Source organism: Callionymus lyra, chromosome 10, assembly GCF_982586985.1.
Source record: "Callionymus lyra chromosome 10, fCalLyr1.hap1.1, whole genome shotgun sequence".
Classification (NCBI taxonomy): domain Eukaryota; kingdom Metazoa; phylum Chordata; class Actinopteri; order Syngnathiformes; family Callionymidae; genus Callionymus; species Callionymus lyra.
Genome location: NC_141827.1, coordinates 12025721 through 12037877, shown reverse-complemented (window position 1 = coordinate 12037877; position 12157 = coordinate 12025721). Strand labels below are relative to the sequence as shown.

Sequence of the window (12157 nt, the reverse complement as noted above, 5' to 3'; positions counted from 1 at the left end):
CGTTGAGATTTATAGGAACGTTTTCAAAGTTTTAAAACTTAACTTAAACTTAACTTAACTTAAAATATTTGACAAAATATCTTGAAAGTTAATTCATTTTCATTTATGTAAATATCTGGATGTATTCGCGAAAATGTAATATAACATGTTTCTATTTCTTTTAAAGATCTTCGTGAGTTTAGTTACATATTAGACTGCTGGATAAGGCACCGCCGTAATAAGCAATGTAAGCGCGCACGACATATTTAACAGACTCCGACAGGGTACTGGCTTGACCGCGGTCTTGAAATACACCGTGACGTCACCCCAAGCGGCTGCGCGCCAGCCAATCACAGGACCCCAGCTTCCGACCCGCTGATTGCGCCCACTTCCTACGTGATGACGTCACACGATGCATACGCGAACGTCTTTTTAAAATATTTTTTTAAGGGTTAAAGAAACGTCAACAGAATGTTTACATGATAATTTTTTTTACCACAAATATAACATTTATGTTGACAAAAAGACGATCTTCGTCAAAATAATCACTACGATACGTGTGACTTTGACACCAACGGAAGTGTCCGCGCTACATGTGACGAAGCCGCTGATTGGTTACTTTAATGTTACACTTAAGACCATAAAACCCTCATAATATTACAACCATTTTTTTTTTTTTTTTTTTTGCAGTGCGTACATTATACAAATGGAACACATTAAATAAAAATTAAATGACTTGTTCAATAAAATGGTCATATATACATTTAATAATTGATTTTTAAAAAATCGAAATGAAAACTAAATAATTACTGAGGTGTTTATGATCCGAACTATAGACAGGTAGAAATGGGAATATTCTAAGATTTTTTTTATTTGAAAACGAATTATTTAAGAAGTCGAATGTTTGTATTGCATTGTACAGTTGTGCGTTATTATCAGTAAAACAGCTTCAGCCAATCAGCGGCTTCGTCACATGTAGCGCGGGAACTTCCGTTGGTGTCAAAGTCACATGTATCGTCAGATACCAGTTCGTATCTACACTATCCTGATGCATACTAACTTCTAGTATGTTAAGAGAAGTATGCAATTTGAGACACAGCATTGGTTGCAACATCGTTAAATAGAAGAAGCTGTCATTTCCTGTTAGTGCGTAGCGACAGTGTTTGATTTGAGACATACTATCTGTTGAGAATTTGCGTACTAGTTAGTATGTACACTATCCTGATGCATTCTAACTTCTAGTATACTAACAGAAGTATGCGATTTGAGACACAGCACAGGCGTATTTACAACACTGAACTAAACTTCAAAACTTAAAGATGAGGCATTGGAGTCGCAGAAAAAACTATATTAAACATAATTTATTGAAGATCCATTTACTTTTGTGAGGGTTTTTTTTCAGTTAGATGTTTAGTCAATGTTTTCATGAGCAACTCACTGTAAATGTGTATTTGGTTTTATTTTTCTAAGAACACAATTAATAAACGGGTTGAAGTAGATTCAAATGTGGATATTAGAAGTAATTTAGCATTACCTTATGCACACAAAGAGAGTGCTCTAGTATTACTTTTAATAGATTATCCTCCCCACTTAACACTTGACAGATGCTTTAACACTCATCCTGGGATAAAACACAATCATGCTGCATCACTTGAGAAAACAAACCCAAATTCATTTTCGATTTTATTTCGAGTTGGTCATTTCATAGGTTGATTCTGTAAATACATATATTTTCTTTACCATAATCATGACTGTTGTTCTTCTCCACTTGATTTCTCTCCACAGTGAAAGCGGACAAAGTCGAGCACTCGAGCCTTCTGAGCCCCGAGATACTGAGCCACGGTCTTGCTGGGGTCTGCGAGGAAGCTCTGAGGCAGCAGACGAGTCTCGCTCTCTCCACAGGGAAGGTCGTCCATGTTCCCCAGAGACAACGGAGCCTCTCCCACCACGTGCTGTCCGAGCTTCCGCCCCATAGTTCCTCGCTCTTCCTCCTCCCCGCCCTGGAAAACCACCAGAGCACCATAGCGACCCATCACCACCTCGGGCTGGCCGCTGATGCCGCCGTGCACGTAGGAGCTGATGTCCCACTCTGAGGGGACACTGAGCGAGACCGCCCGCCTCACCGACATGTTCTCGCCCAGCTGACCTGGCAGGGACAGGAAGACATCGTCAAGCAAAATGAACCGCTTATACATTGAGCCTCACTCATCTCCAAATTAAACAACATCCTCACTCTTCGTCACTAACCTATAGTCAAAGCCACACGGTCGGCCAGAGAAGATCCGTTCGTTACAGTGATTTTGCCGAGGTCATCGCCGGCCAGTACACTCTGAAAACACACGTCGTAGATCAGCAACTAAAAACAGATATTTTATATTGAAGCTTCAACAATAATTCCAAAAATAATAATTACTTAGCGACACATTTAAATAATGAAATACACATTTCATTATACAATGTACTGGTGAAAGCAACACACCAACTAGATTGAATCCAAGTTTAAATATGTTTTCGTTTTTGCTTACTTCATAAATATTTTGCTAAAAAGAAAAAAGAAAAATATAGAAATTTGCATCCATAGACATCTTCAGTGCCAGAATAATTCACTCATGTCGTTGTCTGGTTATTTAATAAAAAAAATATGTATTTGAATTAGTATTCATAAATCCTTCCCCCCCATTTCTTCACTTGTGTTTATGTATTAATTAATTTTCCCGAAGGAGATCTCCAGAGGGATTACTACAGTAAATCTAATCCATTATTGATTCATTACCCAATCCAGGATCAGAAACTTTTATTGCCAGTGTTGTTAACACAACATAGGATTTTTTGTACATTTTTAGCACAGAATAAAAGAATGAATTAAGATAACAGACAACATGAAATGAAAAATCATCCAAATGGCCTACTATAAAGAACATAAAATTAAATTATTGGTTAAATATTTGTCGTTTTTAAAATTTTTGACAACAGAAAGAAGAACCTCGTTTTTTACCTTCACATAACCTTCCTTGTTCTGACTTTTTCGTTGGTGATGAGCCAGAGCGGAAAAAGCCACATCCTTGACAAGCTCCTGGAACTTCTCATTCCGCGAAACAAAGTCTGTTTCACAGTTTACCTGCGAAACCAAAGCACATTTAGAAAGATGTAGAAACAAGTTAAGAGGATGATCTCACCTCCACCATGACTGCAGTTTTGTCGCTCACAAAGAGCCCGATGAGACCCTCCTTGACCTTGCGACCCTCCAGTTTGGTAGCTTTGCTCCAGCCTTCCTTCTGTGCCTGTTCGTGAAGCCAAGCCTCCGCCTGAAGTTTGTAAAAATTTACCACGTTTTAAAGTGTAGTCTTTATAGTCGGTCAAATAATCCATACCTGAAGATTACTATAGACAAGTGCATGGTTTATTTTTTTCAGCAATTGTGCATTTGTAAATAACAACACATTTGTGGACGTACCTGCGATACGTCATTGTCAAACTTCTCCAAAGCCTTCTTGCAGTTAATGAAAGTGTATCCGGTGCTTTTCCTCATCTTCATGAGCAGACTTTTGTCGGCTGCCAGCTGCTGACATCCTGTGTGTAACCTCTGGACCTGCTGCACTGAGCTGGCCTCAAGGTGAAAGACAAACATCACAAAGTCATTAACCAGAATGCATCACACGACCAGAATATAGTTTCTGTGCAAACTCATGAATGAATCCTGGAATGAATAAAGACTAAACCAGGAGCTGTTATAGCAGCCAAACTCATAATACAACGAGACAAACTGCATTTGAAATAGTTACGATCAAAAGCTATAAAAACCATAAACGAACAAATACATACACAGACGACAACATATATCGTCCAAAAATCTCTGTTTACCTTGGACACGTCTCGAATAATGGCCCTGAATATGAACGTTAACGACATGTTTTCAGCAGGAATTGAGCAGACTTATGGAACCCAGAACGTCATTGAAGCTACATGCTGCTGCCGGCGGAAGCCGACGAGGGACAAACGCCAGTGTTTTCAGGGAGCGCCCCCCACAGGCAGGGAGTTCAAATGCACTTTCTATAGTCAAAGCCTAGTTATTTCTTACTATTAATCAGGGCTGGGTCTAGACAGGCATGAATGAGGGGGCAGCCACAAATCTTTAGGGGGTACAACATTTATTTTGCCTAGACCCGGCCCTGCTATTAATTCAATATAATTGTTTAGAATAGAATAGGATAGAATAGAAAATGTTTATTCATCCCCAGAGGGGAAACACACTTTTACAACAGAACACAATTGAAAATAAAGTGCAAGGAAAAAAAAAGAAATAATAAAAGAGATAATAAAATAAAATTAAACGATCTGAAAAATATACAAATGATGTACAATATCAGAAAATTAACACTATTAACAAAATAAAATAGAATAAAAATAAAATAAAATAAAATAAAATAAAATAAAATAAAATAAAATAAAATAAAATAAAATAAAATAAAATAAAATAAAATAAAATAAAAACACACGAGAAGAAAAACACACTACGGATTAACATCAGGATATTTAAAGTAGGGAGTTAAATATCCTGACACCAGTTGGGATGAAGGACCTTCTATAACGCTCCGTCCTACACTGGGGGTGCCTGAGCCTGCCACTGAAGGAGCTGCTCCTCCACGGTCAGGTGCAGTGGGTGGAGAGCGTTGTCCCTAATGGAGGATAGTCTGGAGAGTGTCCTCCTCTCTCCCACCTCCTCCACCGAGTCCAGCGAGTCCAGCGAGTCCGGCGAGCGGCCCAGGACAGAGCCGGCCCTCGTGACCAGCCTGTTCAGTCTCTTCCTGTCCCGGTCCGTGCTGCTGCTCCCCAGCAGACCACAGCGTAGTGGATAGCAGAGGCTACCACGGAGTCATAGAAGGTCCTTAATAGTGGTCTGCACACTCCGAAGGACCTCAGTCTCCCCAGGAGGTTTAAAAATCGGTTATTTAAATTCCCAAAGAAGAGGCTGAATGTGTTATAACAGGATTAACAGGATTATCGTATAACTTGTAAAGTAAGTAAGTAAGTCATTTTTATTTATAAAGCGCTTTTCCAGACCAGGGTCACAAAGCGCTTAAACAATCAAAACAATATTCAATAAAGTTTATAATTTAAAGGTCAAGATAAAACTGATAACATAACAGGAGTTGCAGAAAACCAAGGACAACTCATGCCACACAACAGCTACACCGAAGTGTAGTGGCCATAATGTAAAATCCATTCACTTAAAGAAGCCAAAATGTTTTACAGGCGAAGAACATTTGACTGATTTGTGTCATCTCAACTCTGATCATATCTGTAAACCAGCATGTGATAAAAAAGAAAAAAAAAGAGCTTGTGTACAGACATCACTTTATTTCAGTGTGTAAGGCGGCCACACACCTGAATTTAAAAGATAAAAACATTTTTAAAAAAAAGAGGATATTAACATCTGTCTCACTTCCACTGTTGGAGCTATATTGTGGTTCAAGTGTTTCTAAGAGTTGTTCGCGGTAGATTCTCTGTAGAGGAGAAAAAAAATGAACCACATATAAAACCGACCTGATCTAAATATTGCTCGATATAACGGCTTTTTTGTGGTTCTAATGATCAGGGAGTGACATGTGACCACGGTGTGACCAAGAAAACACACAGTTCAGCTATTCTAGGTATTCAGAGGTCCCTTGTATCAACAAACCCTGAGAAGTGTAACATCTGGCTGTCCTCTGTGATCTCTCCATAAAAAAAAGGATTTACATTCGATTGACTTACTTGAGTTATATTTACAAGAAAAGGTTGTTTACGGTGGTCCGACAAAATAAGCTCTTTTCAATGTTTGAACCTTGTTATTACCTTCACATGGTTGTAGGGGTCGGGAGTGTTTTCCAGCAATTTACGGTGAAAGTCCGTGGTCACCTTACATGAGTAACCAGACCAAGACTGACCACCACACTAACACACAATTTAGAGTGAAAATGAACATATTTAGACTGAGTTTAGTTCAGAAATAACATATTCATTGTCATGTAAATGAAAGAGAGGAATGGGCCGGCTTTCACCCCGAGTCTGGATTGGGTGAGGACTCCTTCTATAAAAGGGCGATGATGATAACAGGCAACCTTGTGTTGGGGTGCTGTGAAGGCAGAATGAAGCTCCTGGCGGTTCTCACACTTTGCGCGACTCTTGCGAGTCTTGGATACAGCAGTAAGTATTTTCTGTTTGGTAAAACTTAAATGTTGAGTGATTTATACGGTTCTGGTTACAGACACGCTCGACTCCTGTCAGGGTCGCTGTGGTTACGGAACAGACAGCGACTTCTCCTGTCAGTGCAATCCATCCTGCGAGCGCTTCAAAGACTGTTGCTCAGATTACGCAGATCTTTGTAAAGGTAGAAAAATCAAATGGTCCATTTGCAAGATCTGAATAGTCCTCATCACCATGTCTTGCACAGAAGCTTCCACCTCTTGTAAGGGCAGATGTGGTGAGAACTACAACAGTCAGAACAACTGTCACTGTAACTCCAAGTGTCAACAGTACAACAACTGCTGCAGCGACTACCAGGAGCAGTGTGACAGTAAGTTGAGATCTTAATGTTTATGGATTCAATATATTTCAGAAGCTTTTATTGACGGTGTTGTAAACACAATATAGGATTTATGGAGGCAGTACAGAATAAGAGAATGAAACAAGAAAACACACAAATTAAGCAATAGATAAACCAAACCAAAAGGCAGACAGTCTGTGGTGCCAAATTCACAGAAATTAGTCATAATATTGTCTATCATTTTAATTTGTATTTCTCATTAAGTGTGTCAACATGTCAATCCCCAAATACACATATGAAAATGTTCCGTTCAATTATTTCCTAATGTTTTTTGGGAATATTTCTCAAAATAGAAAAAATCACATCACTTGCTCTCGTATTTCTTTTGAGGATCATCACATTTCCATAGAGTATCTCTGATAAAATACATGAATGAATGAAATGTATTAGGAATAAAAATGGTTTTCAGTCATTTAGTTCCTGTTACAAGTTTTCATTGTAATTTTCTATATTCCATCCGACTTGTAAGCCCCTCGCAACAATTTTGCCGTAAGAAAATTCCTCCCTACTGTCTTTTTGTAAATAAGTAAGTAAGTAATTAATATTTATACAGCGCTTATCCAGACCAGGGTCACAAAGTGCTTAAGCAATCAAATAATCAATGAATAGCTCTGAAAGTAAGAACCAGAATTTTAAAATTGATCCTGTAAGAAACTGGAAGCCAGAAGAGTTTTAAGGATCAGGGAAATGTGAGTTCTTCTACTAGAGCAGGTCAGAATTCTCGCTGCAGAGTTCTGAATCAACTGCAGGCGAGACAGATCCTTCTTGTTAAGACATGAAAACAAACTGTTGCAATAGTCCAGACGAGAAGAAACAAACGCAAGGAATATAAGCTCCAGATCATGTTGTGACATCATTTTCCTAAATTTAGAGATTTTTCTCAGTTGAAGGAAACAGTTTCTGGTCATTTTTCTGCAGTGTTGAACTAGCGACATGTCTTTGTCAAATACAACACCCAGGTTTCTCAGGCTCAGTACTGACTGAACCCTGGAACCTTATCATCATTTTCGTCATTGTTATATCATTTTAGGAGTAGTAGAAGTGGATTTTCAATGCGAGTTTTGACTTTTGTGTGCAGTTTGATGACAGTACCAAAAGATGGCGGTGTTGCGCATAGGATTACTTAAACTTCTGTTTTTTTTTATTGTTTCGTTGAAATGCAATACAAAACAAAAATGAACACCTGTGCCTGGAGTAGCTAGTAAATGAAATATCAACTCTGTGTTCCTTCGCAGGTGAGGGGGGCGGTTCTGAGATCACAGACACTGACCTCAAGAAGTTATCCGAGAACCTCTATGTTCTGGACTCCAACAAAGCTTCAGCTTCTGACCTCATCATTGACCCCCAGACTCTGGTCCCGAGCTCCCAAACCAGCTCACAGAACGATCTCTCCTCCAAACCGTGAGTCTCGACTTTCAAAATCCACGTCCTTCATGATTCGGTTCATGGTTCTCCAGGTTGTTCCGGTACCTGGACGAGGACTCGCTCTTCTCCAGACCCACGTACGCCGCCCTGCTGGCCGTGTTGGACAACTACAACAGGATGACAGGGCAGGACGAGGACTTCAGCTCACAACAGCTGGATGAACAGGAGAACTTTGTGAGAGAAACCATGTCCAACACAGAGCTGGGCAGAGAACTGTTCGCCTTCCTCCGCGGCAAAGGCAAATCCACTCGCCTGACAACAACAACTGGTCGTCAGGTTCCAGATACTCACTTCCAACTGCTCCAAAAGGTGTCTACGACTCAGAGGAAGAATTCCTCCACGACTTGAAGATGATGTGGTTCGGCCTCTACTCCCGCAACAACAGGAAGATGGACTCCAGTGGGTTCGAGCACATCTTTGCAGGTAACATCACCTCATTCACTTAAAATATAAAAAATCAGACGACAGCAAGAGAAAGCTTATCATAGAGCCACGATAATATAAAGTTTGTTTTTGTTGTTGACATATTTCATGCTTCTTTCATAAATAAATAAGTAAAAAAAACATCAAGAGCAACCCAGCCGTTCCTCTGAGACACGTTTCATTTCCCGACTCAAACATTCCTTCGCAGGTGAAATCAAGGGGGGCAAAGTGTCCGGCTTCCACAACTGGGTCCAGTTTTATCTGCTGGAAAAGAGGGGACTCCTCAACTACTACAGCCACAGCTTCAACGGACCTGTAATCAAACTTCGCTCAACTCCTGGTGTCGATTCAAGAGAAATCTGATTTTTACATTTCGGCCCTTCTGTTCACAGTGGACCACCTTCCCCGACATCCTGGGCCTGCAGTTCAAGTGGGACGGTTACTACAAGCAGGTGGGGTCCGCCGTCATCGGCTGCAGCCCCGAGTTCGACTTCGCCCTTTACAGCCTCTGTTACATCACCCGACCTGGGAAACAGTGAGTGGACACCTTTCTCTCTGGGTAGCATGTGTGGTCATGTGACTGTCCTCGTGTCGTCAGGTGTCGCCTGAGCGTCGGAGGCAAACAGTTGATCATCCAGACCTACACCTGGGACAACTCCTCTTATGGAAATGGGAAGAAGTTTATCGGCTCTGCCTTTCCAGCGTCTCCCTGAAGCTGCTTCCGCGTGACGATGAGCAGAATGTAATAAACAAACCTGTGGCGTATCTGTGCTTCTTTTAAAACCATATGTGTTCCTGCAAAACTTTTACGATAAAAAAATGTATGAAATCATGAACTAGAAGGTAAGACTACCTTCAGCTTCTGGTGGTCATATAGGGAAAATGACCCAAATGACCCCCCCCCCCCAAAAATAAAATTACAATTTCAAAAACAGGCACAAGGCCATCTAAATTAGCTTTCCACTTTTTGGTCGAATTTCACAATGAATGGTCGACCAGGAAGTAATCACTGGGGTTTGAAACACAGAAATATGTACAGAACCATGTCCCACCAGTCAAAACATCGTCACGCCATCCATCAGCTCAGCAACAAGCCCTGTCATGGCAGATATATGCTTAAGATTAAAGAGTTGGGCACTTCCTGGTCCACCACTTTAGCAAGTACTACAAATATTATGCTTAAGATTAGTAAACGGATACTTATACCCAAGTGTTCTTAATGAAATTTACTTCCAATATGGTACACGACTTTCTTGTCTTTTGGTGTAAGTGTTAGATACACGCATTAACGGCAAATAAAAAAAAACATGACTGTGTCTTTGTCTGATGCTTGATCCATGTATTCTAACAAAAATAATGTCAGGTTCATAAATATATGGAAATTGACATAATTATTTGAGTGAATTTGAATTGAAGCAAACAAGATGTGCTTTAACCTGAGACTTGTATTTGACCGTATTTATATCCGAATCAGGAGAACTTTTTGGGAATGGAAAAAGTTTCTATGTATGCTTTCCTCACTTTCTGGCACCAAAAGTAATGGGGAAATTGCCTCAAATGCTATTTTAATGGACATGCATGGGTTATTCCCTCATTTTATCATTTTTCATTCAGCAGGTGAAAGGTCTGGAGTTCATTCCTTGGAGTGACATTTGCCTTTTTAGAAACTGTTGCTGTTACCTCTCAATAAGAGAGCCAAGGACATTACACAAGTTTGGAACATTCTGAAAAAGACCAAATGCACCAGTGGGCTCAGTAACACCAAAAAGACCTGGACCACGGAAGCCACTGTGGAGGACAGAAGAGTTATTTTCCTGGTGAAGAAAATCCCTTAACGTCAGTTGGCCAGATCGAAAAACCACTGTGTTCCCAATCAAAAGAAGACTTTTTCACCAGAGTGAATACAGAGGCTTCACCACAAGATGTAAACCATTGGTGAGCATCACATACAGGAAGATTAGAATTGGCAAAACCTAAAAAAACAAACCTTCACAGTTCTGGAAGAACATCCCATAGACAGATGAGACCAAGATCAACTTGCAACACAGTGATCACAAGCAAAGAGCTTGGAGAAGGAAGTGCTTATGATCCAAAACATACCACCTCATCAGCAGTGGTGATATAGTGTCATGGCGTGGGCGTCTATGGCTGCCGATGGCACTGCTTCATTTATTGATGATGTCACTGCTGACAAAAGCAGCCGGATTAATTATGAAATGTTTCCAACAATATCATCTTCCCATGTTCAGCCAAAAGCTTTAGACCTCATTTGACGGTGCTTCACAGTGCAGATGGACAATGACACAAAGCATACTGCAAAAGCAACCAATGTTTTTTTAAGGCAAAAAAAAGTGAAATCTTATGCAATAAACCTGACCTGAATCCAATTGAACATGCATTTCAATTCAATAGAAAACATGCAGGAACTGAGGACCGTTGCGGATGAAACCCAGCGTCTGGTGACGTCTATGCCTTCCAGACTTCAGGCTCGAAATGACTGCAAAGGATTTGCGAACAAATATCAAACATTGAACGTTTGATTTACCATTTTCAAGTTCGTCCCATTACTTTTGTTCCCCTAAAAAGATTAAAGCTGAAAGTAAAAAAGTCGATTGTAGTGGTGTACAGAGCCAAAAAACAAGGAATAGTGTCAATGTCCCCATATTTATGGACCTGACTATACTGTACTGTACTGTACTGTACTGTACTGTACTGTACTGTACTGTACTGTACTGTACTGTACTGTACTGTACCTCCAAACGCCAGAAACTACAGGTGACATACAGAGGAAACTTGTGGTTTAATGTTAAATGTTGGTTTAATGAAGGATACTTTAATAAACCCAAATATTTATAAGACATATAAAACTAGTTCATTGCTAGTAAAGAGAATAGTGTACTTTATGAGTATACTTTTAAATATCCTTTTTTTAAACTAAACTATATATTCAGTTTGTATACCTAGTACACTGGTAGTATAAAGAAAGTAAACCCCTGTGAACCGAAGGTAAGTAAATAAGTAATTTTTATTTATATAGCGCTTTTCCAGACCAGGGTCACAAAGCGCTTAAACAATCAAAACAATATTCAATAAAGTATATACTTTAAAGATCAAGATAAAACTGATAACACAACAGGAGTTCCAGAAAATCAAGGAAAAGCCTGAACAAATAAAAACGTCTCAAGAAGTTTCTTGAAAGAGTCAGTAGATCATCAAACACAGAGGGAGAGGAAGATCGTTCCAAAGCAAAGAGCAACAGCCTGGAAGGATTTCTCTCCTCTGGTCCGGAAGGGTGTTCAGAAACCATCAGTAGATTCTGATCCACAGACCTCAGAGCCAGAGCTGGGGTGTAAGGCTGGATCAGATCACTGATGTAAGGAGGAGTCTGACCATGAATAGATCTGAAAGTAAGAACCAGAATTTAAAAATTAATCCTAAAAGAAACTGGCAGCCAGTGAAGAATTTTAAGGATCGGGGAAATGTGAGTTCTTCTACTGTATCAACAGCAGGCGAGACAGATCCTTCTTGTTAAGACATGAAAATAAACTGTTGCAATAGTCCAGACGAGAAGACACAAACGCATGTGTCTTCACTATAAAAGGTTTCACTATTTAGCCCGTAGAAGTATCACGAGAATACTTTTAGTAGACTCCAAGTACCTTAGTATACTAAATGGACTAAGTCATTTTTTTGCTAAAAACTGCACAGTAAAATTGAGCAACTGCTGATTGAACGTGCTAAGGC

At 39.8% G+C, this 12157-nt stretch overlaps 2 protein-coding genes across 3 annotated transcripts; one reads left to right on the top strand and one right to left on the bottom strand.

Moving 5' to 3' along the window:
* Window positions 1–1649: 1649 nt before the first annotated feature.
* On the bottom strand, window positions 1650–3971 carry tsfm (Ts translation elongation factor, mitochondrial). Its single transcript, XM_087800779.1, has 6 exons — window positions 3841–3971; window positions 3434–3586; window positions 3156–3284; window positions 2975–3097; window positions 2227–2308; window positions 1650–2125 (listed from the first exon to the last, which is right to left on the bottom strand). The coding sequence occupies exons 1-6, from the start codon at window positions 3886–3888 to the stop codon at window positions 1725–1727; spliced, it is 936 nt and encodes a 311-aa protein (XP_087656905.1). The 5' UTR covers window positions 3889–3971; the 3' UTR covers window positions 1650–1724.
* A 2124-nt stretch (window positions 3972–6095) lies between these two features.
* endou (endonuclease, polyU-specific) lies at window positions 6096–9729 on the top strand. 2 transcript variants are annotated; one of them, XM_087800292.1, is made up of 9 exons: window positions 6096–6165; window positions 6227–6349; window positions 6416–6535; window positions 7801–7966; window positions 8023–8228; window positions 8300–8413; window positions 8622–8728; window positions 8806–8948; window positions 9012–9729. In XM_087800292.1, the coding sequence occupies exons 1-9, from the start codon at window positions 6108–6110 to the stop codon at window positions 9124–9126; spliced, it is 1152 nt and encodes a 383-aa protein (XP_087656418.1). In that variant the 5' UTR covers window positions 6096–6107; the 3' UTR covers window positions 9127–9729. The 2 variants fall into 2 exon arrangements, with proteins under 2 accessions (XP_087656418.1, XP_087656417.1); XM_087800291.1 differs by having other exon boundaries at window positions 6413–6535.
* The last annotated feature ends 2428 nt before the right edge of the window (window positions 9730–12157 follow it).